Source organism: Geotrypetes seraphini, chromosome 4 (assembly GCF_902459505.1).
Source record: "Geotrypetes seraphini chromosome 4, aGeoSer1.1, whole genome shotgun sequence".
NCBI lineage: Eukaryota > Metazoa > Chordata > Amphibia > Gymnophiona > Dermophiidae > Geotrypetes > Geotrypetes seraphini.
The window spans coordinates 121131736-121156845 of record NC_047087.1 but is presented as its reverse complement, the minus strand read 5'-3'; the positions used below and the strand labels follow the sequence as shown (position 1 = coordinate 121156845).

Here is a 25110-nt window from a genome sequence, read left to right as displayed (position 1 = left end):
AATGATTTGAAGTTTGTTGCTTCCCCTGCCAGTCTTTCGTCATATTCTCTTTTTGCTTTCCTAACCACTCGGTGACACTCCTTTTGGTGTCTTTTATGCTCCTTTTGGTTGTCTTCTGTCTGGTCTTTTTTCCATTGTTTGAATGATGCCTTCTTATCGCTTATTGCCTTTTTCACTGCATTTGTTATCCACACTGGGTTTTTTGTTCTATTTTTCTTGCACCCTTTCCTGAACTTGAGGACCGTACAGGTTCTGTGCTTCGTGCATCGTGCCCTTGAGTAGGGTCCAGGCCTTTTCTACGGACTCTATCTTCCTTGTGGTATCGATGAGTTTCTTTCCCACCATTTTCCTCATGGCATCATAATTCCCTTTTTTGAAGTTGAGTGCTGTCGTTGTGGTTCTTTTCACCTTTGATGGTCCAATTTCTAGCCTGTACTGGATCGTGTTGTGATCGCTGTTTCCTAGTGGGGCTAGTACCGCCACCTCCTTAGCGGGTCCCCCTAGTCCGTTGAAGATTAGGTCAAGAGTGGCATCTCCCCGTGTTGGTTCCGTGACCAGCTGTTCCATGAAACAGTCCCTCGTGACTTCCATGAATTTGGTCTCTCTCGTACAGCTTGAGTGCCCGATGCTCCAGTCTATTCCCGGGTAGTTGAAGTCCCCCATCACCACCACGCTTCCGCTTTTGCATAACTGCCTCAGTTCGGCCTCTAGGTCCTGGTCGATTTCTTCCAATTATCCAGGTGGGCGATAGTACAGACCCAATTTTATGTCTGTTCCTGCTCTTCCTGGTAGTTTAACCCATAATGATTCCAAGTCGTCCGCCCTTACTGTTGTTTCCATCCTGGTTGAAGGTATGGAATCTTTTATATATAGCGCTATTCTGCTTTCTCCTTCTTGAGCCGTTTACTAACCATGGTTCTCATGCTGTCATAATTCCCTTTTTTGAAGTTAAAGGTTGTGGCTTGAGTCTTGATTGGTTTCCCCTTTCCGATGCCAATGGTAAAATTGATCATATTGTGATCACTTGTCCCCAGCGGGGCAGTAATTTCTACATCTGCTGTCCTTCCAGTTTAGCCATTTATGACCAAGTCCAGGATTGCGGTTCCTCTTGTCGGTTCTCCCACCATTTGTTCAAGGAAGCAATCTCCTATCATCTCTAGGAACTTTATCTCCCTGCCGCAGATTGACGTTCCCAGTTTCCAGTTTATCCCCGGAAAGTTGAAGTCCACGGTTAATTTCCTCCATCATTTTTTTGTCTGTTTTCTCAATCTGTCCCGGGGGTCGATAATAGAGACCAATTTTTATGTCTGCTTCTTTTTGTCTAGGAATCTTTATCCAGAGGGACTCTAGTTTATGTTTTGCTTCCGTCTCCCCTTCTCTAATAGACTCTATTTCTTCTTGGACATACAGGGCAATACCTCCCCCTTTTTGCCCAATCCTATCTCTTCTGTATAGTTTATATCCTTGCAATGCCGTGTCCCATTCATTTTCTTCATTCCACCATGTTTCTGTTATTCCTATGATATCCAGTTTTTTTCTTTTTGCTAGTTCTTCCAGTTCACCCATTTTGTTTCCTAAGCTTCTGGCATTCGTGTACATACATTTAAGTTCTCTTTGTGCTAATTTCCTGGATTTAGTAGTCCTCACATCCCTTTTTGTATCCATTTGATCTTTTTCATTGCCTCTTGTAGTTTCTTCATGTTCTTCCCCTATATCTGTGCAGTTGCTTGTAGTTTCCTCCTCAGGATATCTTGATGTCCGGGTCATCGACTGGTTGTCGACTGTCGGCTCTCCCCTGATCTTTAGTTTAAAGCCTTCTCAATGGTCTTCTTCATGTTATCAGCTAGGACTCTCGCTCCCTGTTTGGTGAGGTGTAGGCCGTCCTTTCTATAGTACCTGCTTCTTCCCCAGAATGTTGTCCAGTTTCGCACGAAGTCAAAACCCTCTTCTTTGCACCATCGCTTCATCCAGGCGTTGACTGCTCTCAGTTCATCCTGTCTCATTACGTCCCTCTCGGTACCAGGAGGATTTCCGAGAAAGCCACTTTCACCTCCCTGACCTTCAATTTCTTTCCGAGTGAGCGGAGTTGGTCCTTCATTTCCTCCCTGACATATTTCCGTCCGCTGATATCGTTGGTTCCCACGTGGATAAGCACGGCAGTGTCCTTTCCTCCTGTGCCGTCTATGATACTGGTGATCCTGCTGGCCACGTCCTTCACTCTTGCACCAGGCAGGCAGGTTACCAGTCTATCCTCTCTTCCTCCTGCAGTGTATGTGAAAGCATAGTGGTGTTAAAGTATGGTATAGACATTGAAAGTAATTTCCAACATGGTATTGACATTGAAAGTAATTTCCAATCAACCCATTTGTATAGTCCAAGGAATCAACCCTAGGAATGGTGAGGCAGAGTGGAGTACAGTGCTCCCCCGCAAATTCGCGGTCCCGGTCATTCGTGGTATTTTCCGACCACAAATGACCGGGCAGGAGAGGGCAGCCAGAGAGGCAGGAGAAGGCAGCTGGAGTACCAGCGAGTGAAGGAAATCACTCATGGTATGCTCCGACCACCTCGTTCTGTACTAAAGTTGGGCCTCACCAATCAGGAGCTACGTGTCAAAGCAGCTCCTGATTGGTGAGGCCCGACTTCAGTACAAGAAGAGGTGGTCGGAGCATACCGCAAGTGATTTCCTTCACTCACTGGCACTCTGGCTGCCCTCTCCTGTCTCCCATGCTAAAAACTGTATTCTCGGTTTTTCAACATTTGCGGGGATTCCTGGAACGGAACCCCTGTGAATATCGGGGGAGTACTGTATTCCAAAAGAGGAGCCCAGAGTTTTCAAACTTTTTCACTGACCAAAGCCCCTCTGCAGCAATGCGTTCGTATTTGGCCACCAAACAAACCATGTTCTACCAGGCATTGTATTCAGCAAGAAAAATAATAACAATAATCTCTTTGCAGCTCCCCACAACTACAAACTACTTCAGTTCTGCTCCAGGATATACTCTCCTCACCGCCTTGAGGCAGATGCTTTTCTTCTGGAATGGACGAGTCTTTTCCTCTACGCATTCCCTCCTTTTCCTCTCATTCTCAAGACTCTGGTCAAGTTGAAGAACGATCATGCCACCATGATTCTAATCGCTCCTCGATGGCCGAGACAACTCTGGTACTCCCTTCTAGTTCAGCTCACAGCAGGGAGCCATACCTTCTACCAGTTTTTCCTTTTCTGCTTACACAGAGTCAGGGATCTCTGCTTCATCCCAACCTACAGTCTCTACACCTGACAGTTTGTAACCTCTCAACATAACTCCTCTTCAGTTTTCTCAATCTGTAAGAGACATTTTAGAAGCTTCTAGAAAGCTTACCACTAGACAATGCTATCACCAAAAATGGACTAGATTTTCTACATGGTGTTTTTCTCATCATAAGGAGCCTCAGTATTCCTCCTTATCTTCTGTTCTGAGCTATCTTTTGCACTCATCCAATCCTGGCCTCAAGTCTACATCTATACGAGTCCATCTCAGTGCAATTGCGGCTTTCCATCAGCCTATTGAAGGGAAACCCCTCTCTGCTCATCCGGTGGTTTCCCAGATTTATGAAAGGACTTTTCAATGTCAAACCTGCTCTCAAACCGCCTCCTGTGGTTTGGGACCTCAATGTTGTTCTTTCTCAACTCATGAAGCCTCCATTTGAACCAATTGATAAGGCTCATCTGAAGTATCTCACTTGGAAAGTGGTATTTCTCATTGCCTTCACTTCTGCTCGAAGAGTCAGTGAGCTACAAGCTTTAGTTACTGATCCACCATTCACTGTCTTCCATCATGACAAGGTGGTTCTTCGTACTCATCGAAATTCCTACCTAAGTGGTCTCAGGATTTCATCTCAACCAATCCATCATACATCCAGTTTTTTTCCAAAGCCTCATTCTCACCCTGGAGAATCAGCTCTTCATACTCTGGACTGTAAACGTGCTTTGGCCTTCTACTTGGAACGCACCAAACCACACAGAACTGCTCCTCAACTTTTTGTCTCCTTCGATCCAAACAAATTGGGACATCCTATTTCTAAGCGTACCATCTCCAATTGGATGGCGGTTTGTATCTCATTCTGCTATGCCCAGGCTGGATTACCCCTTCACAGTAAAGTCACAGCCCATAAAGTCAGAGCAATGGCAGCTTCAGTAGCTTTCCTTAGATCTACACCTATTGAGGAAATTTGCAAGGCTGCTACTTGGTCCTCGGTTCATACCTTCACTTCTCACTATTGTCTGGATACTTTCTCCAGACGGGATGGACAGTTTGGCTAAACAGTATTACAAAATTTATTCTCCTAAGTTGGTAACACTCCCACCATCCCATTCTGGTTAGCTTAGAGGTCACCCACATGAGAATAGGCTGCCTGCTTGTCCTGGGATAAAGCACAGTTACTTACAATAACAGGTGTTATCCAGGGACAGCAGGAAGCTATTCTCACAAATCCCACCCCCCCCTCCCCTAGTTGGCTTCTCTGCTAGCTATCTGAACTGAGGAGACGCGCCCTGTGCTGGGCAGGAAGGCACTTGCACATGTGCGGTGTGGGCGACTTGAAACTTCTAGTTTCTTCAAGCAAGTCTGCTTGTGAGGCGTCCGCATCGGGGCTCCGTCGGATGACGTCACCCACATGTGAGAATAGCTGCCTGCTGTCCCTGGATAACACCTGTTACGGTAAGTAACTGTGCTTTCTTGTATACCGCCCTACCAACAGTTCTAGGCGGTTCACAACAGAAAATTGAGACATTTCAGTAAAAATACAATCTCATATACAGTACTATTGATATATCATTAAATACAACATTATTTCAAAAACACAGTTACAATACAAAATTAAATGTGACGTTGATTAAAAAACTATTAAAAATACATAAACTAAAAAGACTGCATCGTGAATGTATATTCAGAAAATCAACATTCTTGTTTATCAAATAGGTAAGTTTTTAATGATTTACTAAATATAGGGTAAGAATAGGCTTGAACAATCAATGAACTCGTCCAAGGGTTCATCTTCCCCGCCTGATATTCCAATGTCCTGTCCAAAAAAGTCTTGTAGGCCCGTGGGGTAGGGAAGATGAACATACCTGAGTTTCTGGTACTTTTTTGAGTTGGACAATTTCAGGTAAGATACTAAATAAGAGGGTAGTAATCCAAAAAGAGCCTTATAACCGATACATCCGAACTTAAAATACACTCTGGCCCCAAAAGGCAGCCAGTGTAGTTTGGCATAAAAAGAGCTAACATGATCATATTTTTTAAGACCAAAGATCAAACGGACTGCAGTGTTCTGAACTAATCTAAGTCTTAATAAAATCTTTTTTGGTAACTAAATAAACAATATTACAATAATCCAAGGTAGACAACACTATAGACTGGACCAGCAACTGGAAGAACTCCATATCAAAATACTTCTTAATGGTCCTCAGTTTCCACAATAATGCATAACTTTTTTTAATTAACAAGTCTGTGTGCTTCCTAAAAGTTAAACTATGATCCAGAGTTATTCCCAAAATTTTCAAATTTGACACTAACTCAAAGCTTTGACCCTTCATTTGAATCAATGTCTCCTGAATTTTTCATTAGGGCTAGCTAAGAAAAACTTAGTTTTTTCAGGATTAAGCTTCAACCTAAAAAGAACAATTTAAATTAAATCATTAATTTATAAAGAGTGTATGGTTGAGTAGACTAGATGGCCCATTCGGGTCTTTATCTGCCGTCATTTACTATGTTACTGTTTCCTTTTTAGGGGTCAAATGCTTTTTGGCAAGGGATTAGCTGACCTGATAGCTAGTGTAGCGGACCGCCATCCTAAGTCCCTTCCAGATAACAAGACTTGGCGTGTTTCTGAGGGAGGTTGTGGCAATTTTTGTTCTTCCTGCAGGTTTTGCCAAGGCTTCTTGGGCTCATCTGAGCAGAGCTATTCCTAAAACTTCAGATGCTATTCCAACCTAGACACTAACAGACTTCAGGTTCTCGTGTCAGCTCCTCTAAGAAGTCACAATGCCGCTAGGGTTTCAGCTACAGCTGCTCACACAATGGGTTCTGGATATACAGGAGGAGGGACACAAGATAGACTTCTTCTGCCTCCCTCCAGATTCATTTTTGGACTCTCCAGCGGAAAGACCGGAGAAGGCCACATCTCTTTGACTTTCAGACTGTAGAACCAGTTCCCGGAAGCAAATCGGATTCTGGCAAATGCTCCTTATCCTTCATCATGCCAAAGAAAGGCTCAGAAGACTGGAGATCCATCCCGGATCTTAAGTCGGTCAATGCATTTCTACGAAATCCACACTTTTGCCTGGAATCAGTGCATTCAGTCATTGCAACTCTGGGAGAGTTTCTGGCTTCACTAGATCTAACGGAAGCCTATCTGCATTTTCCTATCTTCCCTGGACACCAGAAGTATCTGAGATTTCCCATTCTTTAGCAGAATTTCCAGTTTGCAGCCCTACTCTTCGGGTTGGCATTAGCGATGGATCACCGTGTCTTCACCAAAGTAATGTCAGTGGTAGCAGTGTTTCTCCTCAGAGTAGGGGTCCTGGCTCATCCATATCCGGACGATTGGTGAATCAGGGTGCTGTCCAGACTGGAGTGCGAGCAGGCGGTAGAGACTGTGATGTCTCTCCTGCAGTGTTTGGGCTGGATTGTAAACTTCAGGACAAGCCATTTCAAACATTGGATTACCTAGGAGTTTAGTTCGGCACAATCCTAGGCCTTTTTTTCCTTCCCGAGCCATACAAACAGAAGATCCAGAAAGTTTCTGCAGGTCCTAGGATCCATGGCGGTCTCCCTGGAGGTCGTGCCCTGGGCTCGGAAGCGCATGCGGTCGTGGCAGCAGTCCTTCCTGTCCTGGTGGTCCCTGCAACATCATTCCCTTCAAATGCCTCTTCCCTGGACGGAACCAGCGTGGAACAGTGCACTGGTGGTTTCAGGGAGCTGCTTTCAACAGGGGCATGCTGTGCAGACTCAAGGAGTGGATCATTCTGATGACAGATTTGAGTCTCTTGGGCTGGGGAGCCCATTGTGGGGGTCATTCCATCCAGGACCAGTGGTCTTTCCCTCAGAGTGCTGGTTGATCAACCATCTTGCACTCAGGGCCACTCAGAGCTCTGCAAAACACCCTAGAAGGAAAGGCAGGGAAGGTGTTTTCTGACAATGCCACAGCAGTGTCATCTATGAATCAACAGGGAGGCACCAGAAGTGCTCCTGTAAGTCAGGAGGCTCGGATATTCTGGTGAGCAGAAGTTCACCTTCTAGCTCTTTCAGCAGCGCATGTGGCCGGCATAGACAATGTTCAGGCAGACTTTCTCAGTTGCCAAATTCTGGACCCAGGAGAGTGGTAGATCTCACAGAGAGCATTCCACCTCATTGTCAGTTACTGGGGCAGGCCCTCTAAACTAAACTAAACCTTAAGTTTATATACCGCATCCTCGCCATAAAGATAGAGCTCGGCACGGTTTACAGGAACTTTAATATAAGGAAGGAAAAACATAATAAGAATTATTGATTATAAAGAGAGTAGCGAGGTTTACATTTTTGAGAATAACCAAGTTTTCAGATGCTTTCGGAATAATTGGAAGGAGCCCATATTCCGCAGCAGGACAGGAAGGTTATTTCAAAGCTCAGTGATTTTGAAGAAAAGAGATTTCCCTAATTTTCCCGCATAGATAACGCCTTTTAATAAGGGGAAAGATAGTTTATGTTTTTGGGTGGATCTGGTGGTGTCAGGTCTCGTAGAATTTCAAGATAGTGGAATTAAGGGGGGGGGTGAAGAATGCCATGCAGGATCTTGAATGTTAGGCAGGCACAATTAAAGTGAACCCTAGAAATTACTGGAAGCCAGTGAAGTTTTGACAGAAGCAGGGAAACATGATCAAATATACTTTTTGCGAAGATCAACCTAGCCGCGGTATTCTGGATCAGCTGAAGTCTTTGAAGACTTTTCTTGGTTAAATAGATTGTCAAGAACTCCAAAGTCAAGCACTTTTTCAGTAAAAGAACAGAACCAGAAAGTTTAGATCTCAATGCATTAGTTCAGCTCTGGCCAACTCAGTAGTTCCTTTACATCTTTCTGCCTTGAACCATGGTGGATCATTCACAGGATTGCATCTCATCCAGGCCTATTGGTCCTAGTGACCCCGGACTAACTTGTCGCTCGTGGTATGCGGATCTGATTTATCTCCAGTAGGATGAGAAGCTCAGGCACTCTTATCATCGCTGCCTTTTCAGTCAGGGGCCAGTTCCTATGGAGAACCCCCAGCCCTTTGGTCTTACAGCATGATTCTTGAGCGCAAAGCCTCTTTACTACTGTGGCGACTTATGCCAAGGCTTGGGAAGCTTTCCTGAAGTTTTGTGCCAGAAGCCAGGTGGAACCATTCTGGGCTGCTATTATGATGGTCCTAGCCTTCTTGCAGGCCAGTCTAGACAAGGGTCTGGCAGTAGCTTCCCTCAATCTACAGGTAACAGGACTCTCCTGCTTCAGAGCACACAATGGGTCTTCTTCTCTTGCAACTCATTCTGATGTGACTACATTCCTCAGGGGGGTGCTTCGTTTATGCCTTCCTCTGTGTCAGCCCTTTCCTACACAGAATCTAAATATTGTGCTGAAAGGTCTGACTGAACCTCCTTTTGAGTCGCTCAAGGAGGCATCTCTTCTGGATCTTATGATGGTTTTCCTCTTAGCAATTAGCTCGGCTCGCTGGGGTCACAGCTACCAGAAAAACCGCATTAAGTGACAAGTCCAAGAGGGACTTTTCTTCCAGCAGCTCGAACGGAACTTTGGAGAGACTTCGCAGAATCATGTTAAGGACCCAAGAAGGGAATGGTGGCTTGATCCATGGTCTGAAATGGAGAGCACCTTTCAGAAATCTGGTGATGTCTAGATGAGATGCCAGAGTAGGTCTTCGGTCCCGAGCTCTGAAACAAGAGAGCCCAGTGACTTAGACCCAAAGCGAAGCCACGGTGAGGCCCTTGGTTGAGGCCTACTTGGAGAAAGGCTAACACTACAGAAACCAGAGCTGAGAACAGCTCTACATGTTCTTGGGCGCACCAATACTGGAATGTCCTCCACGTTTTAGCGAAGGCAGAGCCTGCACTAGACTTCTTAGACTTGATAAGAGTAGCAATTACCAAGTCTGAATTGCGCTCTAATGGTTCACACTCAAAAGCCAAGCCGTAAGAACAAAGTGATTTGGATCCTCCATGCAAACTGGACCCTGCAAAAGGAGATCTGGATGCACCTGCAACTAAAGGCAGTGGCCTGTTCAAAGATGACTCTTCCCTGATGATATGCAATCTGTTAAAGGACTTGGCCTATCATGAGCCAGTAATGGAATACATACAACAGGATGCCCTGAAGCCACGGCTGAACTAGAGTGTCTAGACCCTCACTTCTGGACTCAAATCTTTTTTTTTTTTTTTTAATTTATTTATCAAATTTTTACATGTTATAAATCAAGTATCCACTTGTACAGAAAGTTGAAGAAAAGCAAGAAAATAATACTCAAAGGTAAAATACATAATAATCAAATAAAATAAAATAAATGTTTAGCTTAAATTCAGCTCAAGTCCTCAACAATAGATCCAAGAAGGATAAGGCGGACATATTAACAAATGCTAACAACTGCTAACAACTATCAATTCAACTATTAGGAAAACAAGATCCCTTGGCTGAGAAAGGATATCATTATTCAAATGCACTTCACTTTGATTTTGATTTTCCTTCATCCAGCCGAATTCCTGCCAAAAAGGCTGTCAACTGGAATGGTTCAAAGAATACATATTTCTTCATATGGTATTGTATTACGCATTTACAAGGGTGTCGAAGGAAAAAAGTCCCACCAAGAGATGTAATACCTGGCTTCATCAAAAGAAACTCTCGCCTTCTCCTCTGGGTTTCCCGTGCCAAGTCTGGAAACATTAATATTTTTTTGTCCAAGAAATTCTTTCATTTTATTTCTAAAGAACAATCTAAGCAACCAATTTTTATCTGGAGCAAGAGCCACAGTAAGAAGCAATGTTGCCGGAGATACAAGCTCTCTGTCCGAAAGTTCCAAGATTGCTGAAACATTAAGTGGTTGATTATTCTCCTGTTGTTTAGATGGTGATTTAATAGCTTTCATTGTTAGGTAATATACTTGAGTAAGTGGTGGTAATGTATCCTCTGGAATACCCAAAATCTCCAACATATAACGTTTCAACATATTCCTAGGTGTCACCGAGGCTATCCTAGGAAAGTTAATCAGTCGGAGATTATTATTATGAGAAAAATTCTCCAAAGATTCCAGTTTTCTACGCATATTTGTATTATCTTTTATTATTGCTTCATTAAGCTGTTTTGATACTTTTAACTCCTGTTGTATATTCTCAATAGAATTCTTAGATTCACCAATTTCAACTTTTATGTTTTTTATCTCAGTTTCTTGAAAAGTAATTTTATTTTCCAGCTGCAAAAGCTGGGGCTTGACAGACTTGGCCAGGTCAGCCACTAAATCCCAAATTGAGTCCAGTGTTACTTCTCTGGGTTTTTCAATAACATATGAAGAATTAAAAGTTTGAATAGTCTCACCCGTTTTCAGCTGTTCCTGGTAATCCTTCTGCTGGCCTGAAGTAGACCCTGATGTTTCAAAGTCCTCGGTATTTCTTGGACTCACCTGAAAACTCAGGGAGTCCATTTCCACGCTCCCCTCTCTGTTCTCCCTGGCCTACGAGGGTAGATGCCTGCCTTCTCCTGGCAGCTCCTCCACTCGTGGGGAGCTGGTAACCTGAGGAGGTGGGGGAGGTGCCCTAGCGTCAGGGCTCAGTGTTGTCTCTAGCTCCAGGGAGATCACCTCATTTCCGCCCCTCTGAGGCGTCTCCAGCGGGGGTGCCGACGCTACCGGGATATCCTGCATCCGACGCAGGAGTTCTTCTATATTGCCGAACGAGGGGACCGCCGAACGCCGCGAGGCTCCAGCGGCGCTGCGACCTCTCCTCTTCGGCATTCTAAGTAGGTAAAACTATTCGGGAGAAACTTTTTTTTCAGAAAGTCTCCTCCGGCGTGCTGTTCAGCGTCCGGGACCGTCGGCCATCTTGGATCTCCCCCTGGACTCGAATCTTAAACTGAAGAATCTGTCTGCATACATGATTTTCACCATCACCATGAGGTCAAAGTATGGACAACCCCAGCACTGAACAATGGCTTGAAATGCTGACGTCGACAGTATCCACTTGCCTGGAGCCAAGGTCTGTTTGCTGAGGAAGCCGGCTTGAACGTTGTCCACACCTGTGGCAATCACTGCTGATAGCGCCTGGAGAAGACACTCCGCTCAGTGAAAGAGCAAGCGGGCTTCCAGACAGAGATGTACTCTTTGTGCCTCCCTGGCAATTGACATATGCCACCTCTGTAGCATTGTCGGAGAAGACTCTGACCACTTGACCTTTGAGAGTCTTCTGTAATTTCACCAGAGCCAACCAAATGGCAAGCAGTTCTACCACTTTTTCTGAGAGAGCATCCAGCGCTCCTGAATTGGACGATTGCAATGGGTTCCCCAGCCCAGGAAACCGGCATCTGTAATTATGACCACCCAGGAAGCAATCCACAGAGGCAAGCCCTTGGAGAGGGACTGAGAACAAAACCACCAATCCATTTTGGCTCAAGCCTCCAGCGTCCAGAGCAGAGACTTCTGTAAGGCATCCACCTATGGAGACTAGCGGGAAAGTAATGTGTTCTGGAGAGGTTACATGTGGACTATTGTGGCTACCATGGACCCCAGGACTTGAAGATATTCCCATGCCAACAGAGCTGACTTGTCTAAGAGAGAAGAAATCTGAGCATAGCTTCTGTATGCATGCCTCTGGTAGATAGACTTGGCTGGTAGCCATGTCAAAAAAGACCCCCAGGTATTACAGGGATTGAGTCTGTGTCAAATTGCTCTTTCAGTAATTAAAAAACAAACCAAAACCCCTCTAGCCATCACTAGCTGAATATTAGCCAGTCTATGCAAAGCACCTATAAGATCACTGTGTCATATCTTCACACTACTGCTTGGACTAATGCTTAGAGACAGTGTATTTGTTGGAGTCGTACTAGCCAATCTCTTTGTAACATTAACATCTCTTGTGTCTTTTGTTAATCAGTGGTCAAATTAGGGGAAGAATCTCAAAACTAAAATCTGCCTTTAACATGCTCACTAAACTGGTTCCGGCCGGTTTAATGTGCATGTAGTTTAGCGGCGGATTATTAAAATGGCTTACTGTGGTGTTTTCTGAGTTTTCTAGCAGTCTCAAATACTGCTATGCAAATGTAGTACAACAAGGTCATTAATATTAAAATGAGCACTCCGATTGATTCTCTATAATCGTCGAGTGATTCTCTAATCTTGTTGTGCCACATTTACAGCCAAAATTTGCTGACAGTTCTGAGTTGTCGTTGCCTTAACTTTTCTCATCAGTGCCTGAGCGCTGATTGTAAGGCTTGACAGCTCAGACCTGTCAGAAAATGTTGCCGTCGCCAAGCAATGCCCCCCAAGATGCCCACTCCCTTCTGCTGCCAATCAGAGTCTCCCAACACCCCTCCCAGCAATGGGAAAGATGCCACTCCTTCCTGCCACCAATCAAAGCCCTCCACGACACACCCTCAGCAGCGGGAGAGATACCCACTCCCTCCCGCTGTCAAGACAACTCCCTGTGCCTCTGACGATCCCCCGCCCCTCCCCCTTAACCTTCAGTGTTCTCCCCAGGGTCTTTTAGCCAGGCACTGCGCCCGGCTAATTTAGATAACCGCCCGGCTGTCATCTATCGCGAATCCTGCTGCTGCCGCCGCCGCACAACATAAAAAAACAAACAAAAAAAACACCTCTCACCAGCTTGGAGACGCGAACTCATGCTTCGGGGCTCTAAGGTGTACGCGCCAGCTTCCCTTCTCTTACCTCAGAAACTGGAAGTTACGTCCCGGGGGGATGGGAAGAGAAGGGAAGCCGGCACACACACCTTAGAGCCCCGAAGCATGAGTTCGCTGCCTGTGAAATAAATACAAATCACTGCCGATTTATAAGCACGGGACGGCACATCAGAAGCCGATCTGAAGGGCACTCCTCAAGTTGCCTCCAGTTTTGCTCGGGAGGGTTACTGAGCTATTTTGCTGTTTTTTTAACCAGGCTCTGTACTCTGATTGGGTATGTTTCCCTGTCTCCAGAAAGCAGAATAATCCTGCTGAGTGATAACCCATCTCCCACCTCCACAAAGCTGCTGGTAATGCCTCTGCTCGCCAGGAGATTAAAGACTGTCAGATTGTGTGGCTGCAGCGAGTCTGGGACTCCTCTGGGAGAAAAAAAAAGGTGTCAAGTTCCCTTCAGTTCCGGCAAGCAGGGTGATCAAGACCATTTGGGGGGTTTCTGCCTCGTGAAAGTTTAGTTTTTGGTCTCTTGGATTGTTACTCGGTTTGTAACGTCATTTTTTTCTTGAGAGGGAGAAGAATCCGAGTTGTGTCTCTGCAGGATGCCAAGTCATTATTAATCAGTTGTATGTATCTGTGGGTAGCAAAGAGAGTTTTCTCACTGGGTTCCAGTGCTGTTTGCTATTTGAACTGCAGTGCTTAACGTGTGCAGCTCAGAAGAGAGGTGGGTTTTTTTGTGGGAAAAAATCTTGGCAAATCATCAGATGAAAGCTGCTACTTGAAGCTCCTACATGGTATGATTTTGAAGTGCAGGGATTTTCATGCTGTGCATTGTGCACAGATGTTGATATGAGTTAATGATCGTGCAAACGGAGCTATGTGCACGGCTGCTGTTTCCAAGTCCTGCAAGAAGGTAGAGTTGTAGTTCCATGACAGAAATCGAGTTTTCTCTATTTTCAAAACTTCAGGCCAATGAAAAGTTTGTGGATACTTTCTCTTTGATAACTGGTACACTACATCCATCATGAAACTAAGAGCACTGAGCACTTTCTCTTTGAAAAAGTCATCCAAGAAAATAAGTATTCCCATTGATTTAAACCTTCCTTTTCTGGCAAACAGCATCTGGGTTTATAACTTAAAAAATGCTCTCAATGCATAGACTTTCCTAAGTTTGGGGACTGGATAAAATAAGGATCGCCTGGATCCCACAGATCTCCCACCTCTCTGTTGCATGGGGTCTGCAGGGCATTTTAACACCCACAGACCTCACGGTTCCTGCTTACCCTTGAGGTAAGCAAATTTTTAAGGATAAGAACATAAGAAGTTGCCTCCGCTGAGGCAGACCAGAGGTCCATCCTGCCCAGCGGTCCGCACTCGCGGCGGCCCATCAGGCCTAATTGCCTGAACAGTGTCCCTGACTAATTTTGTAACTGCATCTAATCCTCTAATCCTATCCCTATTACCTACCTCTACTCCTATCTGTACCCCTCAATCCCTTTGTCCTCCACGTACCTGTCCAGACCCTCTTTGAAGCCCTGTAGCGTGCTCCTGCTTATTACATCCTCCGGTAGCACGTTCCATGTATCCACCACCCTCTGAGTGAAAAAGAACTTCCTGGCGTTTGTTCTAAACCTTTCCCCTTTCAATTTCTCTGATGCCCCCTTGTACTTGTGGTTCCCCGTAATTTGAAAAATCTGTCCCTGTCTACTCTTTCTATGCCCTTCATGATCTTGAAGGTTTCTATCATGTCTCCTCTAAGTCTCCGCTTTTCCAGGGAGAAAAGCCCCAGCTTCTTCAGTCTGTCAGTATATGAGAGGTCTTCCATACCCTTTATTAGCTTAGTTGCTCTTCTCTGGACTCTCTCAAGTATCGCCATGTCCTTCTTGAGGTACTGCGACCAGTACCGGACACAGTACTCCAGGTGCGGGCGCACCATTGCACGATACAGTGGAAGGATGACTTCCTTCGTCCTGGTCGTGATACCCTTCTTAATGATGCCCAACATTCTGTTTGCCTTCCTTGAGGCTGTGGCGCACTGCGCCGATGCCTTCAATGATGTGTCTACCATCACTCCCAGGTCTCTTTCAAGGTTACTCACCTCTAGCGGTGATCCCCCCATTTTGTAAGTGAACATCGGGTTCTTTTTCCCTACATGCATGACCTTGTTGAAGCTCATTTGCCACTTTTTGGCCCACTCTTCCAGCGCTGTCAGATCTTTTGGGAGATTTTTGCAGTCCTCCTTGCTTTCAACCCTGCTGTATAATTTGGTGTCATCCGCAAATTTAATAACCTCACATTTTGTTCCTGCTTCCAGGTCGTTAATAAATATATTGAACAGGAGCGGTCCCAGCACCGACCCCTGCGGAACTCCGCTCGTGACCCATTGCCAGTCTGAGTAATGGCCCTTTATTCCAACCCTCTGTTTCCTGTCCGCCAGCCAGTTTTTGATCCATCGGTGGACCTCCCCTTGCACCCCGTGGTTCCATAGCTTCCTTAGCAGTCTTTCACATGGTACCTTGTCGAAGGCTTTTTGGAAGTCAAGGTAAATGATGTCTATAGATTCCCCTTTACCCACCTGGCTGTTTACCCCCTCAAAGAAGTATAATAAGTTAGTGAGGCATGACCTGCTCTTGCAGAAGCCATGCTGGCTCGGCTTTAGCTGCCCAGTGTTTTCGATGTGTTCCCAGATGCAGTCTTTAATCAGCGCTTCCATCATCTTTCCCGGGATGTGAGGTAGAGATCCGCGAGGTTCATGGGGCCTGCAAGATCCTCGTTTTAACCAGTCCTCTAGGTTTGTGTGTTGTCACTATGCATGCCATGCACAAAATACATATTTTTTGTGGTGTTTTGGGGGACACAAGTGACTAATTATACTTTTCTTGGGTCTCTTTTTAGTATCAAACAAAGTTGTTCCTTAAGGATCTTTTTCCTGTACATATTCTTGGCCTAGATGAAAACACCAGGGATGGACTGTCATAGGAAAGGAAGGGCAGAGAGGGTAGACAGTGGATGCAAGGGTCAGAGAGAGGGTGGACAGTAGATGGAAGGGTTAGAGAGAGAGAGAGGGTAGAGAGAGAGAGGGCAGAGGCTGGATGGAAGGGGCAAAGAGAGATGATGTTGCATGGAAGGGAGTGAGGACAAACGCTGAATAGAACGAAGAGAGCGAAGAGAATATGATTAAAGCAGAAACGACAAAAGGTAGAAAATATTCTTTTTAGTTGCTTTACGTAGAATCAAGTAGTATTGTAACTGTATTGATTTAAAGTTTATACATAGGAAATGAAAATAAGGCAGTTTTTTGGGACTAAACCCCTTTCCTCAGGTCAGGACAGGATACCATAACAACTGTATACTGTACTGTCTTGAAGAAAGATTTGGCCTCTGAAAGCTAATTGAAAAATGGATTAGTCCCATAAAATGGTATTTTCTTATTTCTCATTATTTGTTTTATTTCTATTTGTTAAATTGTAAAGTGGTGATTGTTATGTAGCAGTTTTTTCAAATTTACATCAACTGTCTTTATATTTTGCACAGTATTAGGGGACGTGGCACTATTTCTGTGGTGTTGCATTGTATGCAGAGTCTGGTTTCTTGGTTCAGTTTAACTTTTGTCTACATATTTCTATTTTTAGTTTGTGATTATTCCATATTGGGCGAGGGTGTATCTGTATTTTATGTGTATGAAAAGGACATAGTTTTCAGTTGGCATTGACTGTGCAGGATCAATTGTCTGTATAGGATCTGTTTTGTTTAGTTTTACAATACGTGTGTTGGTGTTCTAGTGCTCACTGCAGTGTTTAAGATGCTGTCTTTTCCTAGGTGCACCCTTATTGTGTGACTTGTGGATTATTACTAAAAATATCTTTTTTATATAGAGGAGGGTTTAAAAAAAATGATCAGCACTGGCTGTCATAAATACTAGGTACGCCACTGGATTTAATGACCCTATTCTAACTTTACTGTTGAAGTAGGCATTGTCCCCCCACCCTCACCACCACACACACACCCACTATAAAGAATTAAATTAAAGTTGTATTAACATCAAGCAGCTTTCAAATGACATTTTAAGCAAATAAAAATAAAATATTTTTAATGCATTGCTAATTATTACCTGCATCGTTACCTAAACTGTTTTGCCCTAGCTCTCACTTTGATCTTTATCTGCTACTTTTTTATTTTGCTGTAATGCAATCTGAGCATGGCGGCACACGCGTACTAAGCAGCCATAAGCGGCTAGCTTTCGCTCTAGGTGTGTAAAAAGTACATGCAAAAGAAAACATGACGCAAATTTTATTAAAATAGTTATTTTGTTTATTAATTGCCATATGGACCTCAAAAGGTTAATTTTGCGTCATCGGGAGGTCTTTATAGTTGCCAAATGCTGGCCTTCTGATAAAGATCTCAACTCAATAATTTGTTGTTCCCCAATATATACCTTTTGTCCTGCATGACATCATTACTTGTCAGCCAATCCATTAACAGAGGCTGTCCTTAGATTTGGACAAAGAACTTCCTTTTAACATGGAATAAAAGTTCCAGAAATCATATTTTTTGTTTACATTCATCCTTGAATATACATAGACATTTTATAACATAGCCAAAAACTTTAAATCTAAACCTACTTATGTTTCAGGAGAACCTGCATTTCAAAAGCGCTGAAAAGTTCTTGGCCCTGTTAGCATCAGAGAAAGGAGGGGCTATTCCCCCTTGCTCTGAACAACTGGCAGCTTCAAATTTTACTGACACACATTACTAAGTGTGGGCTACAAGTGCCCTCCCTTCCTATGCTGGAGACTGATACAGCGTTTCTGATTCTAACCATTCCCAGATGTTGCCTCCCAGGCTCCCTTTAAGTTTCTTTAGGTTGCAAATATATAAAATATGTTTTTCAAAACCCACTCTCATGTTTAGAATACCTTCACACATCATTCATATATCATTTATTCATTCATTCGTTCGGGGCCCCTTTCATCCACAGATCCACACCATATATTTCATTCATATTTAATGCAAGAAAGCTTTTCTTAAATGTCCAGTATTGGAATGTAAAATCAAGCTATCCAGCTCAAGCACATCCGGTATCAATTAGACCCACGAGGCTTAAGGTGGGAAGCTAAACAAAGAACAAAGACAGACAGAGAGAGATAGAGATAAAGAAAGAAACAGAAACATGGAGGCAGTTTCATACCTCTAGAAATGTGTCCTGATTCCCCTTATGGTCTTGCTTCACTGAACAATTCACATACATATGAAATTCCCATTTTCCTATGCTACACATCAATTTCCTGGTCTTTTGTTAATTATCCTGACTTTTTCAAAGTTTTAAATGTGTTTGCATGTATATAAGACCCTCTGATCAAAACTAGGCAAGTCTCTGCCACGCCCTGCTAACGCTTCTGAGTAGTATGCGCCAACCCAGGCCTCTTCAAATCACACAGGTCTCCTTCAAGGCTCAGTAACACCTCTCCATAAATTATGTGGAAGGGGTCTGAAAGTGGGGATTGCATCCATTTCATACCCTCAGTGAGACCTCAGGAAGGAACCTAGTGATCAAAACATTATTAGAGATGCTGTAGAGCCATTTCTTGTATGACTGAATGAACTATATTTATCTTTTTTTTTAGTTGTTTAAATTCATGCAGAAATAAATGGCTAGATTGAACCTATTGACTTCATTAACGCATTTCCTTTTTTTAAACCTCTATACCATTTGAAAGAGGGCACATATCTAATTATTCACTTCTAGAATTGGATACTTCTTAAATTTAGTAAAAATATTCTGGCACAAGTGTCAAACCTTAAAAAAGGAAGTCATATTGAGCATTGGAAAACAATAATAATTAACTAATAAAAATAGTATACATTTAGGGCTCATTTTACAAAGGTACGCTAGCGTTTTTAGCGTACGCATTGGATTCACAACTGAAACAAATGTTTTCCATACAGAGCAGGATTGTTCAGGCATACACTCCTACCCACATCCCAAGAACTACATTACTTTGGAGCTATAAAATTAACTAAGGGGACCACACACTGCACATGCAACAGGCCATTCATATTTGGAACTTTACATAAGTTTTTTTTTGCTTTGGGATTGCTGTTCTTTGATTGTATCATCAGATGATATCAGCCACTTGTGTGCCGTATCAGTCCTGCTGTTTACCATATTTCCCCATGTATAGGCCACAGGAAATGCAGATTTAGGTTTTAAAAATCTTAGATAAGCCGCCCCATGTTACTAGCTATTGCTTATCTAAGCGTTTTAAAACCTAAAATAGCCTATACAATGGGGCGGCTGGAGCGGCCTATACATCCCTCCCCTCCCTACCTCCCTGGTAAATACTTTCGCCGGCTGCCTCCTGCCTCATTGTGGCCAGCGGTACAGGGTAAGAGCGATCCTGTCAGCATCCAGCCGACCCCATGCTGCTTCCTTAATGCCTGCATCAGGTCTTGCGAGAACTGGCATAAGCACTGAGGAAGCAGTGCGGGGCCGGCTGGATGCTGACAGGATCACTCCTGCCCTGCACCACTGGCTGCGACGAGGCAGCCATCCAGGAGGGAACTGCAGGTACGGGGGACTCTGCAGCTGATCTTCCAAATGGGCAGCTTATCTACGATGTCTTTAGATAGACTGCCCCATATGAGGAAGCCTCACCCACTGCAGGAGATTTTAAAACTCATGTATAGGCCGCGGTATAGTACATACCTGAGGAGGATAGAAAAGGAAAAGAATGGCGCTTTTGTTGGTGATAGGAAATGGTCAGACAGATTCAAGAAAAAATATTTATATACACACACACATTTTATGGGCCCCTCTGTATATATACATATAAAGAGGGGCCCAAAAATGTATACACACTTCAATATGAAAAATATCTGCATAAAAGCTGTATTACTAGATTTATATAGATATCATATTAGGTACTCAAAGTGGTCACCATTAGCATCCAGACACTTCTGATTTAGGTGAACTACTGCATGAACAACATTGACTACAGTGTCCACAGGGATTGAAGTGTGTATGCATTTTTTTGGGCCCCTCTGTATATGACAGGTTTCTTTGTATGAGTACAGCTGCTTTCTACAGAAAGAGACTAGTTCATTGAATCTTGTGGGAATGTACTTTAACTGCAATAGTTCCATGACCCTATCATCTTTTTCCCTAGAATACGGAGGTAGAAGGATCGAGTTATCTGTTCCTCAGTCTGAACCAATGGATCTTTTAAGGGGCAATGCTGCTTCTCCACTTAGCAAAGTCAATGAAAAAAGGTATTAAGTTTTTTTATTCATTTAAATGTTATACTATTTGTTCTATGAAAGCTCAAAGTAATATACTATAACTAAAAACAAATATGTAAAAGCAAAATAATAAAAACAGTGGCAATAAAGTACTGCTTATAAATAATATATATTTAAGAATTTTAATGTAAAAATGCTAGTTTGAATCTAGTTTGAATGCTAGTTTGAATGGTGATATATAATTTGAATTATAAGATTGTTTTTGGCATTACTTCATCTAGTTTGACAAACTGCTGTTAGTGATCTGTAACCTGTCGCTAAAATCATCTGTAGTACCTGAAGATTGGAGGGTGGCCAATGTTACACCAATTTTTAAAAAGGGTTCCAGAGGAGATCTGGGAAATTACAGACCAGTAATCCTAATTTCAGTACTGGGCAAAATGGTGGAAACAATTATAAAAAATAAAATTGTGGAACACATAGACAAACATGACTTAATGAGACAGAGTCAAAATGGGTTCAGCCGAGGGAGATCTTGCCACACCACTTGCCTTCTTTGAACGTCTGAATAAACATGTGGATAAAAGTGAGCCAGTTGATGTAGTGTATCTAGATTTTCAGAAAGCTTTTGATAAAGTTCCTCATGCGAAGCTCCTGAGAAAATTAGAGTCATGGGATAGGTGGCAAAGTTCAGTTGTGGATTAGAAATTGGTTATAGGATAAAAAACAGAGGGTAGGGTTAAATGGTCATTTTTCTCAATGGAGGAGAGTAAACAGTGGAGTGCCGCAGGGATCTATACTGGGACCGGTGTTATTTAATTTATTTATAAACGATCTGGAAATTGGAACGACGAGTGAGGTGATTAAATTTGCAGATGACATGAAACTGTTCAAAGTTGTTAAAATGCATGTGGATTGTGAAACATTGCAGGTAGACCTTAGGAAATTAGAAGACTGGGCGTCCAAGTGGCAAATGAAATTTAATGTGGACGAATGCAAAGTGATGCACATTGGGAAGAATAACCTGAATCACAGTTACCGAATACTAGGGTCCACCTTGGGGTTTAGCGCCCAAGAAAGGGATCTGGATGTCATTGTAGACAATACAATAAAACCTTCCGCCCAATGTGTGGTGGTGGCCAAAAAAGCAAACAAGATGCTAGGAATTATTTAAAAAGGGATGGTTAACAAGATTAAAGATATTATAATGCCTCTGTAATGCTCCATGGGGCGACCTCACCTGGAGTATTCTGTTCAATTCTGGTCTCCTTATCTCAAAAAAGATATAGCGGCACTAGAAAAGGTTCAAAGAAGAGCAACCAAGATGATAAAGGGGATGGAACTCCTCTCGTATGAGGAAAGACTAAAAAGGTTAGGGCTCTTCAGCTTGGAAAAGAGAAGGCTGAGGGGAGATATGATTGAAGTCTACAAAATCCTGAGTGGAGTAGAACGGGTACAAGTGGATCGATTTTTCACTCCATCAAAAATGACAAAGATTAGGGGACACTCGAAACTGCAGGGAAATACTTTTAAAACCAATAGGTGGAAATATTTTTTCACTCAGAGAATAGTTAAGCTCTGGAATGTGTTGTCAGAGGTTGTGGTAAAAGCAGATAGCATAGCTGGTTTTAAGAATGGTTTGGACAAATTCCTGGAGGAAAAGTCCATAGTCCATATTAAGACACAGGGGATCGGTAGTATGGAATATTGCTACTCCTTTAAATTTGGCCAGGTACTAGTGACCTGGATTGTCCACCGTGAGAACGGACTACTGGGCTTGATGGACCATTGGTCTGACCCAGTAAGATTGCTATTATGTTCTTATGAGTTGAAATCATTCCTGACAGGGAAGGCTGTCAGGATGTTTTCAGACAATGGCAACAGAGTGTCTTATGTGAACAGACAAGGAGGCACCAGAAGCACTCCCCTTCACCTTGAGGCACAGATGTTATTCAAGTGGACAGAACTTCACTTATAAGCTCCTTTTGCTGCCCATGTGGCAGGGATAGAAAACGTCCAGGCTGATTTTCTCAACAGACAGACTCTGGATCCAAGGGAGTGATCTCTGTCCCAGAGAGCATTTTCCCTAATTGTTTAGATTTGAGGCAACCTGAATATGGATCTCATAGCCACAGCCAGGAATGCAAAGGCAATTTTCTTTTACAGTTGAAGAGCCGAGTGGCTAAACGCCCTAGTTTAGCCCTGGCCTACTGAGCAGCTCCTCTGTTTTTCTGCCTTAGGTCATGGTGGGTCGAATCATCCACAGAATAGCGAGCCATCAGGGGTTGGTGATACTGGTGGCCCCAGACTGGTCCTGCAGGCCTTGGTATGCGGTCAAGGGCCGATTCCTATAGAGAATCCGGAACGCTTTGGTCTTAAGGTACGCTCTTGAGTGAACGGCCCTGATTCAGATTGGTTATTTGGAGGTTGTGGTTATGATTCTCCTCAGAATGAAGAAGCCTGCAATGATTGTAGCTTACTCTAATACCTGGAGGACCTTCTAGTTATGGAATTCCAAGGAACAGGTGGAGTCTTAGAGGGTTCCCATTCTGATGATTCTTGCCTTCCAGCTAGCTTGTCTTGAAAAGGGCCCTATTGTTTCATCTCTCAAAGTGCAGGTATCTTGTGCTTTTGGGCTTTGGAGAGGCTTGCAGTTTATGGCGTCTTGCCCAGATTTCACTCGGTTATGAGTGGGGCTGTCAGATTGAAACCCTAATTATGCAGTCCATTCCCATCTTGGGACATCAATGTGGTCCTGAAGGGCCTGGCCTGTGCTCCATATGAGCCTCTTATGGAAGCTTCCCTGCTGGACCTTACAGTTAACACAATGTTTTTGGTTGCCATAGTCTCAGCGTGAAGGATATCAGAATTATAGGCCCTCTCTTGTAGAGAACCCTTTCTCTGTTTCACAGAGTCGGGTGTTTCTCTGTGTACAGTACCTTCCTTTGTTCTGAATGTAGTTTCTGCCTTTCATGTCATTCAGGAGATCCGTTTGCTCGCCTTTCATCCTACAAACCTATCTCTTTGATAAATTTCTCTGACTCCTTCCGACTTTTTTGTACCTCAGAACTACTTATTGCATCCCTGACACCAATGTAATTTGAATCTATTCCTTGTAACATTCTCTGTAACATCTCCTCTGAGATACTTGTTGCACCCTTGACACCAATGTAACTCGAAACTACTCTCTGTAACATCACTGGCTATGCACAGTCTCTTCCTCTGTAAACCGCTCTGAACTGCTTGTGGTACTTGCGGTATACAAAAGTTATTATTAAAAGAGGACAGGCTTTTGCGGAAGCTGGATGTGCACAGAGCTCTGCTGGTCTACCTGGAGAAGACTAATGAGTCCAGACTTTTTGATCATCTCTTTGTGCTGACCAGCCCCTCGAGATGCAGCAAGCTAGCTTCCAAGTTTTCCATCACCTGATGGATTTCTATGGCGATTTCATCTTCCTACACTGCCTGCGGGAAATGGCCCCCTATCTCTATCACTGTGCATTCGACGAGATGTAGCAGCTTCCTGGGCAGTATCCTGGGCTATTTCGCTTGATGAAATATGTAGAGCAACTACATGGGCTACTCTTCACACCTTTGCAAAATGGATGTGCGGCTTGAGAGTATGCTGCTTTTGGGTCCTCAGTTCTGAGGGCAGACTCGTTTGGCACTGCTTTCGTATGCCAGCTAAAGTACAGACTCCTGTGTATATGTAACAGAATGAAAGATTAGGTTTGTATCTCGATAATCTTGTTTCTGTTAATATACACAGTGGCCTTGTGTGGTTGAGGGTCTCTGATATGGACATCAACCTCCAAGACAAATTAGCTAATATTCCCTGTTTAGGAGAAAAACTTTTTGGTGATTCCATTGAGGTGGCCACTCAAAAGTTAACTCAACATGAAGAGAATTGGGATTCTTTAGTCAGAACAAAGTCTAAGCCTCACTTGGCATCACAGTCATCTAGACCTTCCTTTTCATATCGGAGGCAATTTTCTGCCAAACCTTCTGTCTCCCATCCACCTTGGCAGAAGAAGCAAAAGCAACAGCGGCCTCAAAAATCTCAACCAGCAACTCCTCAAAAACCTGCTTAGACTTTTTTGATGTTCTCATGGAAAGCATAGCCGCTGTCTCTCTCTTTCAGCCTGTCCCTCAGCCAATCGGAGGTTGGCTCCAACTATACCATCCATGCTGGACGCTGATAACAACTGACCTGTGGGTTCTCAAAGTCTTTCAAGAGGGTTACTTTCTTCAAATCATCACTACACCTCCAAATCATCCTCCAAGAGATTCTTCTTTAAACCCTCAGCAGATGTCCCCCCTTCTTCGGGAGAAAGAATCTCTACTCTATCTGAATGTCATAGAGATAGTACCTCCTGCTCAAAAGAATCAGGGCTTCTACTCCCAGTATTTTCTCATCTCAAAGAAGGCAGGGGTTCTATGTCCAATTTTAGACCTCAGGGACTTGAACAAATACTTGGTAAAAGAAAAGTTTTGCATGTTGTCCTTGGTGACTCTATATCCCCACTTAGATCAAAGCGATTGGATCTAAAAGAAGGTTATACCCACATACCAATTCATCCTGCCCACAGGAAATTTCTGAGATTTCAAGTAGCCCATCAACACTTTCAGTACAAGGTTCTGCTCTTCAGTTTGGCATCCTCGCCCAGAGTATTCAACAATTACCTGGTAATAGTGGCAGCAGCTTTAAGGGCTTAAGGATTTCAAGTTTTTCCTTATCTTGATGATTGTCTAATAAAAGATGCCTCTCCTCAAGGGGTGCTTTGAGCAACACAGGTGACAATCTTGTTTTCTTCAGTAGTTGGGGTTTGAAGTCAACTTTCCGAAATCTCAACTTCAACCCTCTCAAACTCTTCAATTCATAGGGGCTCTGCTCGACACCATTCAACTCAGGGTGTTTCTACCTCAGCAAAGACAAGACAATTTGATTCAACTTTGCAGCCAGGCTTATCACCT

General features: G+C 43.5%; 1 protein-coding gene across 6 annotated transcripts in view; it reads left to right on the top strand.

Annotated features, from left to right (window-relative positions):
* Positions 1 to 25110, top strand: part of SPICE1 (spindle and centriole associated protein 1) — a 402804-nt gene that overhangs the window by 351681 nt on the left and 26013 nt on the right. For all 6 annotated transcript variants that reach the window (XM_033942420.1, XM_033942422.1, XM_033942421.1 and 3 more), the window contains one exon: positions 20064 to 20166. In XM_033942420.1, the coding sequence (XP_033798311.1) occupies positions 20064 to 20166 (103 nt within the window). The remainder of the gene's footprint in view (positions 1 to 20063; positions 20167 to 25110) is intronic.